Source organism: Gymnodraco acuticeps, unplaced genomic scaffold (assembly GCF_902827175.1).
Source record: "Gymnodraco acuticeps unplaced genomic scaffold, fGymAcu1.1, whole genome shotgun sequence".
Classification (NCBI taxonomy): domain Eukaryota; kingdom Metazoa; phylum Chordata; class Actinopteri; order Perciformes; family Bathydraconidae; genus Gymnodraco; species Gymnodraco acuticeps.
Genome location: NW_022991180.1, coordinates 6,161,489 through 6,183,399, shown reverse-complemented (window position 1 = coordinate 6,183,399; position 21,911 = coordinate 6,161,489). Strand labels below are relative to the sequence as shown.

General features: G+C 40.8%; 1 protein-coding gene across 1 annotated transcript in view; it reads right to left on the bottom strand.

Annotated features, from left to right (window-relative positions):
* LOC117560779 (cGMP-dependent protein kinase 1-like) overlaps window positions 1–21,911 on the bottom strand; it is a 108,183-nt gene that overhangs the window by 78,861 nt on the left and 7,411 nt on the right. Inside the window, 1 exon segment of the mRNA XM_034237797.1 lies at window positions 591–704. Coding sequence (XP_034093688.1) covers window positions 591–704 — 114 coding nt within the window.

Genomic DNA, 21,911 nt, shown 5'->3' with positions numbered 1-21,911 from the left:
CTCAGTACTCTTTCTTTACCTCAGGTGTAAACAAACCACAGGGTATACACTTCTTTTTTTAAATATGAATCCGTTATCTTAATGGTATTTGTCATGAGAAGCAGGTCATTTTGGGTTATCAATATAGGCTGAAAGAAATCCATATGATGCATGCCTAGAAAACACAGAGAGGCTAGTGTTGGTGTTTCATCACGAGGAACAATGCTATCTGTGCTAAAGTGCGACTGTGTCATCCTTCTCTCTGAGTCAACGTACGACTGATCTTACTGGCAAAAATACCCCTTATCGTCCATACCAGGGGAACAGTTTTCACGTGTGTGTGTGTGTGTGTGTGTGTGTGTGTGTGTGTGTGTGTGTGTGTGTGTGTGTGTGTGTGTGTGTGTGTGTGTGTGTGTGTGTGTGTGTGTGTGTGTGTGTGTGTGTGTGTGTGTGTGTTGTGTGTGTGTGTGTGTGTGTGTGTGTGTGTGTGTGTGTGTGTGTGTGTGTGTGTGTGTGTGTGTGAGTGAGAACAGGTGGCATTATCTGTCCCCTGGGCAACATGTGAACATTTAACACTGATGGGATCACTGTGGATTTTTTTCCAGACTCACTTTTGACCGTGGCCGTCCTGGTGCAGTTGTAGAGAATAGCCAGCTCTCCAAACACTTTCCCCGGTCCCATGGTGCACAGCTTCATGCTCTCCTTCGTCACCTCCACCTTCCCATCTGAAACATGCAAAGAAATAAAGGTACACCATTAAGCATAATTGTATTCAAATTGCACCATTCATTTGCCCGCCTGATTACCCAAGTGTGTGTGTCCTCTGCTACATTCATTAAGTGTGGCAAACAAAGTTTCAGTGTTAAAATGGATTGGATGATAGGTGTCTGAAGGCTTATGCCCCTTGACTCACTGGGCTGGAAACAAATAAGATTGTTTTTCAATGTGGAGTTTCCAAGGGTTACTAGCCTCCTTCCAACCATGTGCGGGGCCCTGTTAAAGAAAAGCAGCAATGTGAAATATAAAGCTTAAACTCCCCAACTCACAGACACCATAATGGTACCTTAAGATAAGGGCTGGTAGCTTCAAACATTCTAAAAAAAGTGTTTTCAAATATTATTCCATTGGTAAGGATTAAAATAGTCCCCACTAAGATATGTTTTCAAAGTAGACATACAGTACATGTGCCTTAAAAAACATTACCTAGCATTTCTGGCTTATAAAGACCAAACATCTTTCAAGAATAATTAACTTATTTTGATTTCTAACATATTCCAATAACAACAGTAGGTATTAGCACTGCCACAAGTGAGCACTGTGGCGAAAGCATAGCAGAGAAAAGGAAATGAAATCCTCTTCAACCCACTTATCGTTGCTCTGCTTGTCAATGTTGGATAAATGCAAATGATTGTATGTGTGTTTCACAGATGTAGAAGCTTGTTAGCACTATGACCAGGGTCAAATTGATTTGCATGTCCTAATATCTTCCAGATTTTTCACATTGTGGTTTGCTTAACAAGCTTCTTATACTTTTGTTACATCACATTATGCTCCTGATCCATACAAGCATTAAAGAAACACACACATAGGTGTCTGTACAACACCTTTGTGCATTACTTATGTACATCCCATAGAAGCAAAATTCCAGTTGAAACATATGAAGCTCTTAGGGATTGGCTGTTTTGTTTAAGAAAGCCTTAAGAATGTGTACTTTCTTCAAAAATCAGCATTCCAGCACAAACATACCTATGATTCACAGAGAGCCAAAAGCCAAAGGAAACAGATGACGTCAGATCCAGGGTACTGATGAAATACGGCCAGATGATAACAGCATGCAAGCGATGCTCAGAGGAAACTGTTTGACAAGTTATCTTATTAGAGAGGGGCCGTGAACTCTTTGACAAAATAGCCTCCAAAACACATAAGAACTAATTATTTTCTACACTTGGAACTCCAGCACCTTTTCCGCCTTGTTTGACGATACATCATCCATTAACACCGAGCTTGAAGCTTACACGTAGAGAATATATTCAGCTCTTACAGCGCTTCCCCATCTAACTTCTACCTCAGTGCAGTTTTCCCTGCATATGTTTGACAGCCTTTTTACCCGTCTGGGCTTCCTGCAGAGCTCCCTATCTATTCAGTGGAATGGAAAAACTTATCGAGATAAATAAATAACTTGTCTCTCCTTTCAGGAGTTAAATAATGCATTGCTTGTGCATCTTTATTTTCAGCTTTTTTCTCTCACACAAGCTCTCTTGATTGATTTAAAGCAAACACAATAAATGTCTTATATACCTCTCACCCAAATGCTTGTTTCACTTTAGTAATCATGGCAAATAATCAGCAGACAACTCATTTCAGGAACTTGTTGAGTCTAAATCTGCTCAAACAGCATCAGTAACTATGCTAAATTCAGTTCTCAATTGCAGTTTCATATATTTCTCATTCTATTATCTATTTCACCCTAACAAGCTCCTATTTCTCGCTCTCTTGAGCATAAAATACAACTTCCTCTACATTTCAGGACTTGTCAGGAAAGAGCAAACCCCTGTTGCTTTTTAATAAGAACAACTGTAAAATGTTCTGTGAACTGAGTAAAGCTGAATTATTTTGAAGTGTCAATCTAGCCTTACAATTCTACGTCTACAAAGACTTTAATTATTGAACTTATTATGCTGCAAGCATTACATCTGGAGAAAGGCCATTGAGAATTGATTGCGTCTAACCAATAAGCCGGACTAAATGGCGCACAGTGGGGGGGGTGGGGGTTGTGATGATGGTGTGGCTCATCATCTCTCAAAGCCAAATAGCCCTTATCAGAAACTATTAAACCTAGGTGTAATAGAGAATGGATGATGAATAGCTTAAAAACAACCCAGTGTGTATAGAGTTCATGTTGATCTCTGAATAGTAAAGACTGCCTAGCACTAATTGAAAACAATATTTGAAGCGCATATTGAGCAAAATGAGCAAAGCAAACATCGTTGGGAAAGAGTAGCAACATGAACTTTAAAGAAAAAGAAACAAAAAAAGTGGCCGCAGTGACAAACAGATGTAATATATTTCTGTATCAATACAGATAATATCTGCACTATTCATGAGGACAAGGCAACCATCTTCATTTACTGCAATGAAAGGCCTTCTGATATGTAATAACAGCACTGTGTGGTGATGGTGAATGGGTTCATGTAAGGACAAAGAAAACCACACATCAGCTAGCAAAAACTTTACCCCCAACTATGGACGAAGCTAATTTCCTGTGGTTGTCTAGGTAATTAATCCCTGACAGAGGTGAGCAGTTGGAGCCCAGCTGCTGTTTGGGATGACTTGGGCTATGAGGGAATTGTTAGGAAATTAACTAAGCACATTTTTATTTATTGGATTCCAACCAATGGTCTTTTTTATAAAACTGTCATCCAGAAGTTCTTATGAACTGACGACAACACATTGTCCAGCTCATTTCCTGTTTTAGTTTTTTGTCTTGGCTTTAATACTTATTACAGTAGCTCCGCGTTCTCTGGTAATTCACCTCTGCTTACATATGCACGCAAAATTCAAATGTTATTCAAAACACTACAGGTAAATTAGCAAACACATCAATGAGGAACTGCTAATAAATTCAAAATAGATGCAATACGGCGTGTATAATGTTAACTGCCATTAGGGCTTTATCCTGTCAGTATCTCGTAGCAGGTTTGTGCCCCTGAGGCAGTGTAGATGTGTTAATGGCTTATCATTTGAATGCACACAGCCATTCGCTCTTCATTACAGGGCACTGGGACAGACCTCGAAGCAGACTTCCCTCTGGCTCAAGATCAGATATGATTCTGGCTGCATTTCAAATCAATAGGCCGCGTACTTTTGGGTTGCCGTTATCTCACACTCGGGCTGAAGACATATAAAAGAGATTAAAAAACGACACGAATGTGTCCCTACTAACCCTTAAACAGGGGTGATTTTATATAATCCTCTGTGATGTGGAAGATATCTAACTAAATAAAAAGTTTAAAATGTATATCTCTCTCTCTAGACCTTATGGCTACAATTACCCGGTTAGATTAGAGATAGATGAATTCTTTAATGAGTCTACTACATTTTGGCTTTGCAAGCTGCATGTGACACAAGCTTCTTCCAAAAAAAGTGGATAAAAGGACATTTCTTGATTTCCACATGGAGACTTGGCCATTACTGAGGCCAAGGGCGCCGGAAGCGGGGGGGGGCCAGGGGGCCATTGGCCCCCCCACTTTACGGCCCTGCCCCACATTTTCGCAGCAGCGGATGCCGCGGAACCCTGTACACATCCCGTTTCAATAATTCCCCTCTACTCTAAAGTCGCATCTAAAAAGAACGCCATCTGATCTAGCTGTGTATATTTTGTTATTGTTGATTGTTATATTCAATCTCATTAGCTACAGGCATTTTTTAAGCTTGTAAAGGGAAGAACACAGCTCGCCTCTCACTCGCCACTCTGCTCTTCTACAGCGCCGCTTCCCCTCCCTCCGCTGACATTATGAATGTAAGGCATAGTAATCATAGATAACACCGCAGGGTCCGTTACAGTTTGTTTTCATCTGATTTCAAATAAACAAAGTCTTGGCTTTCAGAATATTAAACTTGTTTCGGCAAATTCAGATGATAAATACAGCTTTGAAGCTTTTAACGGCATAATTACAAGCGGAGAACGGAGTAATTTGACGTCACAGCAGGCATAACAGCCGGTGTTTCTCCTGAATGTTTTCCCCGGGAAACAAACGCAAAAATACACAAACACACACACGTGGTATACACACACACACTCGCGAGCTCCCCCCAGACCAGTAATCCAAACGAAAATATCTTCCCTCCGTACTACTTTGATCATTTGCTCCGCTAATAATCAATCAGATCGATCCAGAGAAGAGGAAACTTTAAGGCCTTTTTCTCAAAATGATGACTCGGTGACAGTCATTATATAATGTGACATATTTTGCTTAATATAGTACAAAAACAATCCTGATATCATTAGAAAGCTAGGAATCTCCTCTTTCCAACAGTGTATACAACTCAAAATGTGTCTTCGGATCAATGCGACTGATTTCGATGGAGCAGGTCACTTTGCATTAGGTAAAATACAGCAGGCAGACATAACAGGAAGAATATGTACATTTTAATCCAATCAAATAGGACATTGTCACACCATTCAAATGTATCCATGTACATTACAACCAATAACAAAGCTTAGATGTGTTTATTTGTTACGTTGTTTACGTTATGTGTTACGTTGTTCAGTGTGTGTCAGCCGTTAACCTAGATAGATAAACTTGCAAACATGTCAGAAGAACCGGCGCATAAGAAAACAAAATACAGTCAAACTAAGCTGAAATTCAACAACTTGAATGTCACATCCCTGACATCCACAACTCCGGAGCCTGGTCCTTCAACCATAGAACCAGCGCAGCCAGATGAACCCCAGCAGCAGCTCTGCGGCCGCAGAGCCTGTCAAAACCGCTGCCGCCGGCATCGTTGAACCGAAACAGGCTGGTTCCGACTGCATGGAGGTTCGTTGTCGGGACATTGTGACGGGCCAATAAAAGCTTATTTGGGCAAAGAGAAGGTACTTCAATGCAGAATGGTACAAAAACAGAGAGTGGTTAATTATTTGCAAAACCACTAAACGAGCCTTCTGTGAAATATGCAGATGTGATGCTGTCAAACGGCTTGTAACTTTCTCCAAATGTGGAGATGACAGCTTTGTAAATACCGAGTTAATAACTGGAACTTTTCACAGAGCTTCAGTCAAACACCAGTCAACATTCAGCTTGTCAAACAAGAGCGTAGCAGGAAAAAAGAAGAGATGGAATGAGCAACTGCGCTGTCATGTGGGCTGGTCTGTATAGTTTAATGTACAGGAAAGGAGTGAGCAGAGGGTTGAGTTGTCCATTCTTGTTCTGTTTTCTCTGACTATCTTCCTCCTGAAGACCCTCTCAGACTTTCATTTTCTCGCGCTACTAAAGAGACACGTTACCATGGAAACCAAACAATGGTGTAGCTGTATTGAAGTCCGAGTGGAAACAGTAACATTTGGTGCGTTATGTTAGAATGAAACAAATCAGATTTAGTCAGAAATCGGGAGAAATGCGGGATAAATATGACCCCGGGAGGAAAACGGGAGTCTCCCGCGAAAATCGTGAGGGTTGGCAAGTAGGCTATGTCACATACACACGCACTTTTTGCACCCCCCCACTTCTGAAATGAATCCGGCGCTGCTGACTGAGGCCATTATGCTGTGTCTATAAATAAAGTGGAGTTTTAGGGGTCAGGCACAGGATACTGTTTAATTCTCCCTCCTCTTCTTTCATCGATAGTTTATGTTTGTCAAGCAGCACAAAATGCATATAAAGAAACAGGATGTGTGGGAAGTTCAAGATCCCTAGAGGATAACACGTAACCACCATCCCATCTTTGTAGGCCTTGTGCTTCTGGTGCTGCTCATTGGTCTGATTTCCCGATTCAGTGCCTATCTGTGAGAGCATCACACTGATAGTAGATCAAGCTGAGTATGGTTGCATCATGCTCCCACTGACAAAAGAAAGGGTATCATTACCACTGGAGGTTTTCGGTGGAACACAGCTAGAGTTGGCACTTTGCTAATGTGACTTCAGGTTGGCAATGATATGTCTGTCGCCTCCTGTCTGATTCTTGAAGGAAAGGCCACGGGAGAAATGAGACTGAAGCTGAAAGCTCTTTTTTTCGAGCGTGGGATCTATGCATAGGGGACGGAAATGGATTCAGAAATGTCCAGGGTTTCAAAACGACCATCTGCCCTTTTATTGCTTTAATACAAATATGTGGTTTGAAAGATATTATATATTGCAGCTCATTCAAGTTTGACAGCCTTTGACTTTGCATCTGCACTGAGCAGTTATTTGTGTTTTCACCTTGCTTTTCATAGAACACAATGTGACCTCTCAAAAACACTTCCAGCTAAACAAATATTCATAGCTGCCCAATCATGAAGAATGAGAGTCATGAATCAACCCTACAGGACATCAGAAAATGAAAATAAACTGAATGAATGCAGCTTCTCTGCTTCACATACTCAGTTGAAAGCTCTTACAACAGCTGGACGTTAACATTTGAGTTTGAGATTAATTAATGACTTTAATTTTTTCATTTTAAATGACTCATAGGCATTCATCCTGATCACAGAACTGTGACCATGGTTCAATAATGAAGACAAGCTGTTCTGCAGCATTATTTTCCTTCCTGTTAAAAACAAAACAAACCCTAGAGTGTGAGAAAACAAGATGTAAGCTGAAGCCAGAAAGAAGAACAAAAACAAAGAGAGAAATGTAGACCTTTGCTATGTTATTAATCAATGAGGCTGGCTCAGAATGGGACAGGCTTGTATTAAGCCTAGAGTCTCCTGGTACTGAAATGGACAAACACTCAAGTTTGTTGCTTCAGAGAATCCCTAGGTGTATACAGTACGTATAGGAAAACAAGCAGCAGAGTGATGCATGGAAAGTAACAGCAGTGTGTGGTAGAGTTGGGAAATGCAAATTGTCTGTTATTGTCAGACAGTGAGTGCCTGTCTCCCAGCGATGTTCTGGATATTGAATTTCTGACTGATAGCAACCTCAGAGTGCAACTTAGCTTTGTAACGGCTAAACCTGATGCTGTTTACAACCTGTACCACACGCTGTAGGTGGCTGCTAGGAGCTGAACCGTATGTCTTGGTTTGGTTACATGTGAAGATTGTTCTTTATTGTGTAACAGGCCTGGGCAGATAAAGAGGAAAATGGTAGTGAAGCAGTCACGACAGAGGCAGTGTTCAAATCCAAAAAGAGGCTTTATTGCGGTTCAACTAAAAAATACCTTTTACAATATAAAGGCTAACGTAGCCGGGCCGCTAACCGACTTGCCAGCTTACAACTGTTTCCTCACGCTGGGAGTCTCCTGCTCCCTCCATGTGCCACACACAACTGAGCAACTCTAGGTGCTTTTGTCTCCCTTGAGGGAGTGATTAGCACCAGGTGTGAGGTCTCCCCACCTGCTCCCAATACTGATAATTGGCAGCGGGTGGAGCCACCTATTGGGAATGTAGGTGTCTCCCACTACTCTGCCTCCCAGTCCCTTACAATTGAATAAAGCTGAGAATATCTGTCGTCATATTTGTTGTTGTTGTTGGAAGGTTAAAAGCCAGCTCATATGGATTGGAGCAAGAATATTTCGTAAAATAAAAAATAATTCCTTGTAATGTTTAAATCTATAATTTTTCAAAAACATTTTGACCTTCAGACAACTAATTCTACAAATATTCATATACTTATAATACAACTGTAGCTTAATCTTTATCTGGAACTGGAAATGCTAGCTTTTAAACAGAATGCATAGACTGGAAGAAAGAAACATTCACAACTGAATGTCATACAAATCACAAACAGCCTCCACACACTAACAAGTGTTATTATCCCGTCAAGGCCAACATACTATGATATTTGTATCTATATAAATTGTGTTATACTGTGGATCATTAAGCCACAACTGGCTCTGTTTAGCTACGTGAAGATGTTGTTAGAGTGGGTGAATAGTGGCAGCCTGTAAACATAAACACAGTTTGATGTTTGCCCTGAGTCCTCCATCTCTGTTCCACAGAGCGGCACGTCTGTGTCATCTCTCAACAGCTCTCTATCAATAAACTTGTGGCGCAGTTGTGTTGCCTTCTGCGGCTTCAGGAATCTGAAGATGGAGGGGGGGGGGGGGCGATTGCAGTTTCTTTACTGCACAGCTATATAGCACTAATACTGAAAGAAATGATAACAAAACGTTTTAACTTCTGCACGCACACAAGACTTAAAATAATCAGCCTTAAACTTTGGGAACCTCATTGGTCAGTTCTTTACTCACAAAGCTTTCTGAGCCAAATAGGAAATGCCGGCTTGATTCAAAATGAAAAATAAAGTCCTGTCAAAACTTTTTTCACAGCCTTCTTTGATCTGTAAGGCTGTATTGGACTCCGTTCACCAACCTGACACGTAAAGACAGTTTTGTATATTCACTGCTTTGTGGCTTCGCTTTTAGAGCAAACTAGCTGACGTCACACACTAAATGTATGCTGTTTTCATTACAGGAGCAATAAAAGGAAAAGCAAGTGGAGTGAGAGATGCAAGAATGCAGCAATGAGGAGAAACGCAGGGACAGCAGGGGAGGAAGATGAGGACCGACACCTGATGCTAAAGGTGAGCTGAGATGAGAGCACTTCAAATGTTTTCAGTTAAACTGAGGCACCCTTACGCAGGGCTCCCTGCCATCGGCACAGTGGGAAATGGCAGCTTCTTTACAAGTGGTTTGTGAGAACCTGAAGACTAAAAAACGTGCCGCCGACAGAATACTTGGGACAGTGCTTTCATCCTTTTTACATCATTTTACCTTGGAGACAGGGATTCAGCAGAAGCACTTTAAAGTGCCACATAACTCAGCATCACAAACATCATTTACTGAGGATAAAAGGGCGTTCCAAGTGAGACAGATAGTTACATTTCCTGTGTCTACAACCCCTATTTTATATCTTTTTTTTCATTAAAATATTATAATGGTCCAGGTTCCCTCCCTGCTTCTCCCCATCAAACTCGGATTATGGCTTTTGTGTTGACAAGCTGATTGATAGCCTGAACAGGGGGTGGTGAAAATGATCATTTTGTATTCAAGGAGCAAATCACAGCGTTGTAATTAGCAGTTAACGTCCATGCCATGTGCACATACTGTATCTTTTACGCAGACAAGTCTTAATTAGACAGCGTCAACATCAGAATACAGATTAATACGGCATCTTAAATTCTACAATAATGGGCCTCTCTCTTTTCTGCAGGCTGCTGCTCTCATTTCAGTAGCCACTGTCACCACAGACATGAAGTGTTGATTCCCTGTCAGTGTTGTCAGACACAAATAGTTACACAAACATACACATTGTGTATTTTCTAAGCATAGAAGGAAACATACTAAACCAGAAAACCAGTCTTGTCACGCTGAGGTTGTTGGGAATGGCATCAGTGCTCTAGTTATTTTTGGCATTAAACCAAAGTATTGGACACATTTAACAATTTGACCTGACTATGCACTGGATGAAAGTTGGAGGATTTCCGAATATAATACCCGTCAAACAGCTGCTGATATTTCAATCTGAAGCAAAGTGGTGGACAACAGACTGACATTGCCGTCGATAGAGCCATGTTAAGGGCTGCAAAGTATTTCTAACTTTACATTTGTCCATGTTTCTTTAAGATTAAATGCCGCTCTAACGGCCCGTCCAAACAGCGGCGTGCGTTGTCGCTTGCCGGCGGGCATGTCTGACGCTAGACCAACAACCAATCACCTGAATCTCCCGCCCCGGACACAAAAGCAGCAGTTTGATTGGCTAGAGCTTGTACTGGCATATGATTCGATTGGCTTCCGTCGAAGCTTCAAAAGTTGAACATTGCTCAACTTTTGCTTCGCTCCCACAATGCAGTTCGGCGAAGCGTGACGTCACCCCATTCAAAGTGAATGGGCTGAAGCGTTGAAGCTTTAACGCACGCCGCCATGTGGACGCTGCGTAATGGTTGAAAACAGAAGCTTCAGCACCAAACTGAACATTCTCAGCGCGTGTTTTCATTTAAAAATCAAAACATTTAAGAAAAATGCTTAATTATCAAGCTTAAAACAAGTCTGTTTTTGCAGTTATAAAACAGGGATGTTCTCATATATTTGGGTTGAATACAAACACATGGTCAGCTAACAACAGTAACATGTACTTGGCACAAAAGAAAACGTAGGGATTCCCATGCTGGGGTATTTGACGGTAGCAATCAAAGTTCAAAGAGATGAATTTGAACACAAAGAAGTGTGCAGGGAGAGAAGAGAAAGAAACCCTTATCTCAAAGTCTCCTGTAAGCCTTGACTCCAGTGACATTGATTGATGAAACTGTCTTTGCCAAGCTCTCTCTGTTCACAATAAAGTCTCAAAAACTGACATAGCTTCTAGGCATGACATCTTCACATGGTACATGTGTGTGTGTGTGTGTGTGTGTGTGTGTGTGTGTGTGTGTGTGTGTGTGTGTGTGTGTGTGTGTGTGTGTGTGTGTGTGTGTGTGTGTGTGTGTGTGTGTGTGTGTGTGTGTGTGTGTGTGTGTGTGTGTGTGTGTGTGTGTGTGTGTGTGCGTGCGTGCGTGCGTGCGTGCGTGCGTGCGTGCGTGCGTGCGTGCGTGCGTGCGTGCGTGTGTGTGTGTGTGTGCATGTGACAGTCTGGGGGGGGGGGATTTAACCATCACCATAGCAGAGCAGATTACTCGGGCCCTATCTTGTATCCTCAGCGTGAACCTCGGCAAACACACAGCTTATCCAGTCACAGCAGACATTCAGCATCACTCCAAGTCTATCACATCCCCATGGACACACACACACACACACACACACACACACACACACACACACACACACACACACACACACGAACATAGTCTATATACAGCTCAGTTCATACCTATCTAAATCAAAGCAAAGAACATTACATTTGCATATTTTCGCTCGTTTTGTCTCTTTCTGCTTTTCCTTCCTCTGTGCTCGTCTAATTTTTCACACACACACATATACAGTTTTTTTCATCGTCTTTCCAGATGAGGAACTTTCAAAAGCATCATTAACCACAAAGGAGGGATGAAGGCTCAGGGATCATTCACAAATCACTCACTAATTCCAGCTCTGGGGTTTATTCATCGGCCTCTGTGGAGTGAAAATGGGGATCAATTCTTATTCAGGGCTATCAAATAAAGGGCTATCTCACTATAATCGGAGGGAATAAGAGAAGACAAAAGAAAGGGGTGAATGGAGAAAGAAAAGGTCGGGAATACAAAGAGAAAAGCAGAATGGAAATGAGGTAAGATGGACAGGTGGGGGAGAGATACAAAGACAGTTTTGAAAAATAAGTGATGAGTGGAAAGATGAGGACAGATTGGGGTCAAAGTAAAATGGTGAGGAGGAGTGACGGACAAAAAACTGAAGTGCATATATCTGGTTCAGTTTTTTAACATTTTGCATTTCTAACTTGAACATGTGTGTGGGTGATGTGGAGTGGGAGAATGACAGAGAAATAAAGTGACGAAGGGAACAACTTGAAGGCAAAGGGGGCAAATGAGAAAAGACACTTGCCAGACATAGAGTATTTTTTCACTTGGCCTTGAAGGCAGATGCTGCACTGCTTAGTCTGCAACACACGCATGCACACTATTTGCACATAAATGGCACATTAGCTGACAATGTATTCTTCTTGATGGAGGTATTTCAGATCATTAGGCTTTTTTTATGTCAGCAAATGCAGGTGGATGTTTACCCACCTTCTTTAAAACCAACACGCCAACTGAATTTATTGTCACATGTAGAAAACTGTCCACATGTTTTCCTCTCTTTTCTCTGCTTTTCATGAATACAAATCAAAATCCACTTGTGATGTTGCGCTGATCCCTGAGAGAGGCATTCCATCTAGTTAAAGTTCCACTTCAAATCAGGAATCAAATCGCAAAGATGCCAGAAAGTAGAAATATGTTCTGCAGGTTGTATCACTGTGATCGATTGTTCATGCCTGAACATCTGCTGTCAGTGAAGTGAATGAAAATAGCTACTCACATGCTGTAGGTATATACAGTACATGTTTCAAGGTGTGAACGTTTTTACATATCTCTGTGACATTGGAGGTAGCACTTGCTGCCTTTTCATTTTACAGCAAAATTAATGACCTCTTGCCTTTGACCAGTATAGTGTTATCAACAGCTCCCGGAAACGTAAGTTCTAATATTGCACTAGATAGTAAACTAGAATGCTTTTCAGACATAAACCTTGAACAATTAAATTCAATGATTCTCTCTTCTAAACCATCAACGTGTATGTTAGACCCAATTCCAACTAAGCTGTTGAAGGAAGTTTTTCCATTAATTAGCACTTCTTTATTAAATATTATGAATATGTCTTTATTATCAGGCTATGTTCCACAATCATTCAAAGTAGCAGTGATAAAAACCGCTTCTTAAAAAGCACAACCTCGATCCAGAGGTTTTAGCCAATTATAGACCTATTTCTAATCTTCCGTTCCTCTCAAAAATTCTTGAGAAAGCGGTCGCAAAACAGTTGTGTGATTACTTAAAAAACAATGATTTATTTGAAGATTTTCAGTCTGGCTTTAGAACACATCATAGCACAGAGACAGCTCTGGTTAAAGTCACAAATGACATTCTAATAGCCTCAGACAAAGGACTTGTCTCTATTCTTGTTTTGCTCGATCTCAGTGCTGCATTTGATACTATCGACCATGATATCTTATTGCAAAGACTAGAGCACTTAGTTGGCATACAGGGAACTGCTTTAGGCTGGTTTAGGTCCTATCTATCTGAACGCTCTCAGTTTGTACGTGTCAATGATGAATCTTCCACGCAAACCAAAGTTAGCCATGGAGTGCCACAGGGCTCAGTGCTCGGACCTATTTTGTTCACATTATATATGCTTCCGTTAGGCAATATTATAAGGAATCATTCTGTAAATTGTCATTGTTATGTGGATGATACTCAACTATATTTATCAATCAAGCCTGATGAAATTAATCATCTAAATAAAATTCAAGACTGCCTCAAGGACTTAAAAACGTGGATGACCTTAAACTTTTTGATGTTAAACACGACCAAAACTGAAGTTATTGTACTTGGCCCGAAGAATCTACGAAACAAATTATCTAAGGATATACTAACTATGGATGGCATTAATTTGGCCTCCAGTGAGACTGTAAGGAATCTTGGTGTTATATTTGATCAGGATTTATCCTTTAATGCCCACATAAAATCAATTTCAAGGACCGCCTACTTCCATCTACGTAACATTGCAAAAATCAGGCATATCTTGCCTCAAAACGATGCAGAGAAACTAGTCCATGCATTTGTTACTTCAAGGCTGGATTATTGTAACTCTTTATTATCAGGGTGTACCAAGAAGTCAGTCAAGTCACTTCAGCTGATTCAAAATGCTGCAGCTCGTGTACTAACCAGAGTTAGGAAAAGGGACCACATTACTCCTGTTCTGGCTGCCTTACACTGGCTCCCTATAGAACATTATAGAATTTAAAATTCTTCTTCTTGCCTACAAAGCCCTAAATGGGCAGGCGCCATCTTACCTTAAATAACTCATTATACCCTACTGTCCTACTAGGGCATTGTGTTCCAAGAATGCAGGGTTGTTGGTTGTTCCTAGAGTCTCTAAAAGTACAATGGGAGCCAGAGCCTTTTCTTATCAAGCTCCACATTTGTGGAATCAGCTTCCAGTTTGTGTTCGGGCGGCAGACACCCTATCCGTTTTTAAGAGTGCGCTTAAGACCTTCCTTTTTGATAAAGCTTATAGTTAGGGCTGATTAGATTCAGCCCCTAGTTTTGCTGATATAGGCTTAGTTTGTCGGGGGACATCTTACTTCTTCCTTCTCTCTGTCTATACCTGTGTACTCTCATGTTCCGATTAACCCAGCTTCCCCAAATGTCTTTCTTTTTGGTGTCTATATATGCTGGGATCCGGAGTCATGGATGATCCTGCGCTCCTGTGTCCTGCATTGCGAGCCCTGGATCTTGAATCGTGGCTGTGGTCCTGGATCATAGGTCCTGGATGGATATCCTCGTGGATTCATCTTCCTATTATACACACATGCATTTCCAAACATTTGGACTACCTATGTTGCAAATGTATTATCTTTTCAATTTACACACGGCATCTATTGCACGTCTGTCCGTCCTGGGAGAGGGATCCCTCCTCTGTTGCTCTCCCTGAGGTTTCTCCCATTTTTCCCTTTAAACTGTGGGTTTTCTTCGGAAGTTTTTCCTTGTACGATGTGAGGGTCTAAGGACAGAGGGTGTCGTATTGTCATACTGATATTTTGTACAAACTGTAAAGTCCACTGAGACAAATGTAACATTTGTGATATTGGGCTATATAAATAAACATTGATTGATTGACAGGAAGGGACCACATTTAAGTGGAGGGACACAGGGTAATCACCTGATCTTCACATTTGCTTTTGACATGTGTGGAAGATAACCGGGGGGAGTGTTTTTAATGTCATTCCAATTACAGACCGCTCACCCTTTCCGCCCTTAATAAACCTGCAGCAACAACCTTGTTAGGGTCATTACGAGAGAAAACCGCCAGCTATATGTGACTCCATCTCGAGACCATAATAGTATTGCATGCCATGTTAGAAAGACACACACACACAGACGCAAAGTCGATCTTGCATTGGATTTTAGTCCCAAGTACATGAAGTCGAAATCGAGTCCCCGTGAGAATCCTTTTGAACAGGCGGGGTGAGTCTGAGCCCCAGCAGCAGGTTATGGTTCATCATTAAACTGCTATTGGCTGCTGTCGAGATACAAAAGGGAGCAGTTGTTGTATTGACTGTTGGCTACATGCTGTATTCTCCGGGGCCGATCAAACAAAAATCTGTGAGCCTCAACATTTTATTTTCCCGAGCTGCATTTGTTAAGTTGCCAGGCAACAATGCGGTGCAGTGGGTTTGTGCACTCACGTTTTCTGTAACCCAATCTTTATTAATTTCAGCTTATAAATATGTGAATGTCTAATTGTTTCACAGCAGTGTCTTGCAGTGGTTGTAGTAATAACTCTATAGTTCCTGTATGACACTGAGTCACACTCAGGTGGTCCTGTTGATTACATCTCTATACTCTGCTCGAGAGGAGAGGAGCCCATCTCCTTTCACTCTGCCTCATTGGTCAGTGAGCACAGAGGGCATCTCTCTGAAAACTCCTATAGCGCAGCGAGAGGACGTGTCCCGCTGTCAGAGCCTCACAGACACATTATTTAAGAACATGGAGTGGTGGGTATTTTGCCTGGTAGCCATGAGTTAAGATGATGCTGTGGTTAAATAACTAATACATTTCATACCAAGACTGAAAATTCCCTTGTAATTTCTAACTAAATAAATAAATTAGAGAATGTTTAGGAGCGTTAGAGATCTGTTTTCACGTCAGGTTCAATAACTCTGCCTGTAAGGTACAATGTGACAGAGAGGTGATAGTGGAAGCTAAAGGGGATTATCACAGAATAAAATATGCTCTGAATTGAAATGTAAACAGATATCTCTGCCTCTCGTCCCCTAATGTTGCTCATAAATGTAATTAGAGACCCTTGCAAACAGATGCATGCTTACACAATCAATCACGTTTTGAGTGTCAGATCATATGGTAAAAAATGTCAAATAGTCCTCTTATAGAGAGAAGCTAGTGTCAGAGTGGGTAAACATTGCTATTCGTTGTTATTCAGAGGTATATCTCAGGAAGAGCAGCGTGAAGATGAAAATGACTGCCAGGAGCGGTTCAGCGTAAGCCTCAAAACAGCATATTGTTCATTTTTGTCACATTCAGACATGAAAGGATGCCTTTTAATTCTCACCTAACTTTGAGGTTTTTCATGAATCAATCTGTCAAAGATATTCTATTTGTCTTACCCAACAGCAGGTCAAATAAAATAATTGGTACACTGTCCAATTTGTGTTGAGAAAGTGTCAAATCCTAGTCGTATTCTCAAATCCCCCTCCACCAGAATAAAATGTTCTACAGAGCATTAATGGCTGCATTGAATATGTTAACCTGTCAAAGAACCTGTCAGTGTGCAGTGAGCACCTGGGGTTTGGAGACGACTCTTTCTGTAAGATAACCACTCTTGCTCCTCTCTTCTCACTCTACCCTCCCTGTACACCTAGTAAAACTCAGAAAATATACACATGAGGGCCAATCTCGTTCTCCCTAACAGATCATAAATACGCAATTTAAAGTCGATAGCATTTACGCCAGCATCCTCCTGGCTTTCCCTGTTTTTTGTATTCACTTATTTCCCCATACTCTACATTTGTTATCATGATCAATTTGTCAAACAGAAGAACACAACGAAAACACCAAACCATTTAATTTAATTGTCAGGTTTTTTCACTTCCCATTGCTCACGCTCATTAAATTAAGTTGACCCAAAACTGAGTGTTAGCATACACAGTTTCAGTAGATTAAGTTGAATGTTGACTATGAAGGAAATCAATGTGTTTTACTGTCAAGAAAAATAGTTGAGAGTAATTGGATGTGATTATAATTGTTATATCATCATTAGCCCCTTGTACGGGTCTTCCAACGACACATCCAATCAAAAGCCTCTTCCATCTCCATGGAAACTTGAGATTTAGTTGCAATCAGTATTTTAAAGAGGACCGTCAGTCACAGCCCAGCGGATGTGACCAAAATAAAACAAACGTTCAGTTGCCACAGCCTCATTATGGCTGCGAGCCGTTGCCAGGATCCTTTCAGTTTCTGCAGCTCCGCTTTGTCTGATCTTTAATTATCAGGTGCACGTGCAACAAATGCTAACTTCAATGAGGTTTAAACAGGGAGGCTGTGATATTCTCTGACACATCAGTCTAGTCTCTCTATTAGGGGAAAGTAAGTTATGCAAATGCTCTTGTATTTGAATTTATTTGTAGTTATAATGTAATGCACAATTATTCTGTTTTTTGTAGTGGTGAAGTTAACTTTGGCCTCATATGGTTACATGATGAAGGCTGTCAGCCCCATGGAAATGTGGTTAATGATTAGCCTGCCAAGTCTCAAAAAGAAATCACACTACTACCTGAGTAGTGAGCACTTCACTTGCTAGGAAAATGAGGAACAATGTGGAGCAGATGCAGCTGCGTGTTTGACATGGCATGGCACACTCAGACATCCTTTTAGCGCTTATTAAAAAGTCCCTGACTGTGATGGGCTTCCACAGACCTTACCGCACAATCGTCGACCCTTAGCTAATGCTTTTAACATTCGTTTTGTATGCAAAACTGCAGGCAAGGGACACAATTAAGCAGGGATGCGGACAGACCCAAAATAGGAAATAATTACCCAAACATTTAATATTAGTGTTGTAGATATGACCACTTTTGAATGGAAGCCCTTTTCAATTACACACCAGGTCTTTCCTTCATCTCTGTCAGAGAGGAAATCACAAAGCCCCTGAACAATTACTTCTCTTACAGATCTATATCTTTTGTTTCTCCGTTGCACTCCAGAGGCCATTCATCATGTCAGTGAGATATTTGCTAATTTGTGGCCCAGCATGATGAGCCATCTCTGGTACAATGGGCTTTATCAGAGACCTTATCGCAAGGAAAGATTCAAATCTACTCAGCACCTACAATCCGGGGTGACAGGTTTTTACAACACCGGTTCAGCACCTGGGGACTTGTTTCATCACTTTCTCTGGAAGAAATCGTTTTCATTCACAACTCTCCAAACAAAAGACATTTAGGATGTGGTTTCTGATTTCATTTCATCGGTTATTGTCTGGAAATTGAAGACACAATCCTGTATTTTGTTACGGTGTCCAGTACTTCTCCAGTACATTTCTTCTCTGGTGACTTTTGTACAGGCCACCGTTTGGTTTTGCATCTGCTTTGCATAACGCCAGTTGCATGCGAGTCTCTTTACATATCTGACTTCTCTCTGCAGTCTGGAGATAAGAGCAACAAGTGACGACTTTGTTGCAACAGGGATGTGAACGGAAGTACTCACAGGCCTTTCCTGAACTAATTGTACCAATTCCCTAAAGCACAGCGGTATTAAAAGCCAAAAGTACTTGCATCTGCAGAAAAATGGCCCCTCTGACGTTTATATGAAATGCGATTCTACAGCCATTCTAGCATAGGGTGACCAGACGTCCCCGTTTTCCGGGGACAGTCCCCGTTTGTATTGGCCTGTCCCCGGTTGAAACTGTCCCTGGAAATGTCCCCGTTTTGTAATATACGTTAAAAATACATCGCAAGGTGCAATAAAATGTTTCATGTCAGGAAACACTGGGTAAACAGACTGTGGTCGAGCCAGCCCCCACTTCGGAAAACACACTCAAGCCAGCCCGCACGTTGTATTGCGGTGCGCGAATATGCATTACAGTAGAGTCCTGTAAAAACTGCCTTCAAAATAAAAGCGTTTACTCGGTCAATAACAAATATACCTAAAAAACACACCAAACATATTCATATATGGAGCTTAAATTAAGAAATATGTACTATATAATGTGATCAATAATAATGTAAAACAAACTACGTATAACTACCACATTATAACTGAGTGAATGTAAAATGTAAGTATACAGTTATGAAGACATATCTGACATTTCCACTGGGTGACTAATTTCAATTGATGTTGACACCATCTCACAACACTCATAAAATAACATTACTTTCTGAAGCACAATTTAAAATGTATGCTGTTTAAAATCTCAAATTAGATCTATTGTCCATCTCTATTTAGATTATTATTTAATGGAAACCGTCCATAATCAAAGAGTCATTCGAATTCAATAACATACTTATTTCACTTCAATAAAATACTTATTTCATTTCCTTCTGTTTTTGTACAAGAATAAATAAAAAACTGTCAAATTATCAAAGACTTATTTCACTTCAGGGTGATAGCAGGACACCCCATCTTGTCACTCAGAGAGAATCAGGACAATCTGATGTAGAGTTTCAAAATAAAAGACCTTTGAAGTCTCATATATTAGCTATCATCCCTCTGTTTTTAGATAAGAATAAAACAAAATCTATCCATTATCAAAGACTTATTTCACTTCAGGGTGATACAGTAGCAGGACACCCCATCTAGTCACTCAGAGAGAATCTGGACAATCTGATGTACAGTTTCAAAATAAAAGACCTTTGTAGTCTCATATATGAGCTATCATCCTTCTGTTTGTATCCAACAGTTCAAATGTTCAAATTACATTGAACCAGAATTGTCCCCCTTTTTTCTTTAACAGTGAAGAAAATTGGATATGTTAATGATATATTGACCGCAAAACTCAAAATGTCCCCGGTTTTAATTTTGAAAATCTGGTCACCTTACTCTAGCATCGTTGTGCAGTGAAAGACCCGCATCCTGCATTAGGCACTCAATAACAACGCTAACATGTTTAGTATAAGGACAACTGTACTGAATGAGAACACCATCTGTTGGTCCACTGATCATTATGAAAGCGTATTCTCCCTAATACAGTCACAGTTCTTAGAAGCGCCACAAAAAGGTCTTTTTGAATTCAGACTCAGTGACTCACTAAAGAGAGAAAGCAGCCAAAACACTTCTGCTGGCATCCCAACACTCTGGAGCCCCTTCAAATGTGATAAACCCTACCTGTCTCTGCTTGTCGAGAGCCAGGTGAGAGTATGTTTTTATAGATGTATAGATGTGTGGTAGAATGTGTATCTTGGTATAGAAAATACATTATAATTGTTGTACTTTTCCACAGATTGTTTCTTAACATTGCATGGCCTAATAGAGCATCCAGGAATTAACCCAATAAACAAAGTAGACGGCCAGCAGGAACTAAAATGAGCAACAACAATCAATATCTGCATGGTTCCTACCTTTAACCCTTGTATGGTGTTCGGGTCTGTGGGACCCGGGGCTAACAAAAGTGTGGAAATTGTAGGTCCTGTGCACCTGTCTGGGCTGTGTGTGTGTGTGTGTGTGTGTGTGTGTGTGTGTGTGTGTGTGTGTGTGTGTGTGTGTGTGTGTGTGTGTGTGTGTGTGTGTGTGTGTGTGTGTGTGTGTGTGTGTGTGTGTGTGTGTGTGTGTGTGTGTGTGTGTGTGTGTGTGTGTGTGTGTGTGTGTGTGTCTTTTGTGTTTCTGCCCCTGCCATTCCCGCACAAGGTTGCAACATTGTTGATCAATTCAAGCACGGACACCTGTCTGCTCTCACATTCCCGCATTATGTCTTGCGGGAACCAATCTTAATTTTTTTCACATTCTATCCCATCTGCAAGTTTGGGGCGAGACACAATAAATAAAGCTTTGCCAGTTTGGGTCCTTATCACAACTGATCAAGATGGCCAAAATAATCTCTGCTCAGAGGCAGGCACGTGCAAACATAGTGGGCTTGAGCCCCTGCCCTTTTTCTTCCTCCAGAGAAAGTGCCCTTTTTTTCTACATTTTAAAAAATAAAATAAATGAATATATATCTACTGCTGTTTGCGCACAGTTTCCCTTTCCAAAAATATATTGATTGAATACAAAATAAAAAATATCAGGTGGGGAGATTAGACTGTGAAGTTCCGATGCTCTCTCCTCCCTCCCTCTCTCCACGTCTCGCGCACAGCGGTGCAGACATCGGCAGTCACTTCAGACCGACAGGTAGCAGCACCTCCCACTTTACTGTCCCAAGTTATGCCGGCTTTTCTTGGCTTGTTTGAAGGTGAGTGGTGGTGATGAACAAATGACTAAACTGCCAGTGCCTCAAGTTTACAGCTAATTAGCCAGAAGACAAAAACAAATATAGTTAACTAAGGTAGGCTACTAGCTAATGGATAAGTTAGCTCAAGGTTTAGCTATGGCAATTTATCATGGGCATGCAGGCTAATGTACTGTACTTAAGGGGAGACAGACACGAAAGGTGAATACAGTAAAATGTGTATCTAATAACGTCATCACAATCGTCACATTGATATGCAACTTAAATGCACTAATTTGCATGCAGTTACCAAGGCATTGCAGGTGAAAAGGATAAAACAAAAAACAAACATAAAAACATATCACCTCACAACTTCCCCGGATAGTTATTTACATCAAGACTTTATTTTCCCCTGAAATGTTATGTTTAAATATGCAGATTAGCTTTAAATCTATAGATGAATTCAGACATGGTATACACCATTTATGTGTGTTTTTTGGAAGTTTTCTTTCCATTAGAGTGAAAGAAAACATGGAAGCTAAATAGACCAAAATAACAAAATGTATAGTACATGAAAAAACTATCTTTTTGCCTGTAATGTCTTTAAACAGTAACTTCATAATTTTGATTGTTGGCTGCTCATTTAATAACTATTAATTGTACTAGTTTATTGT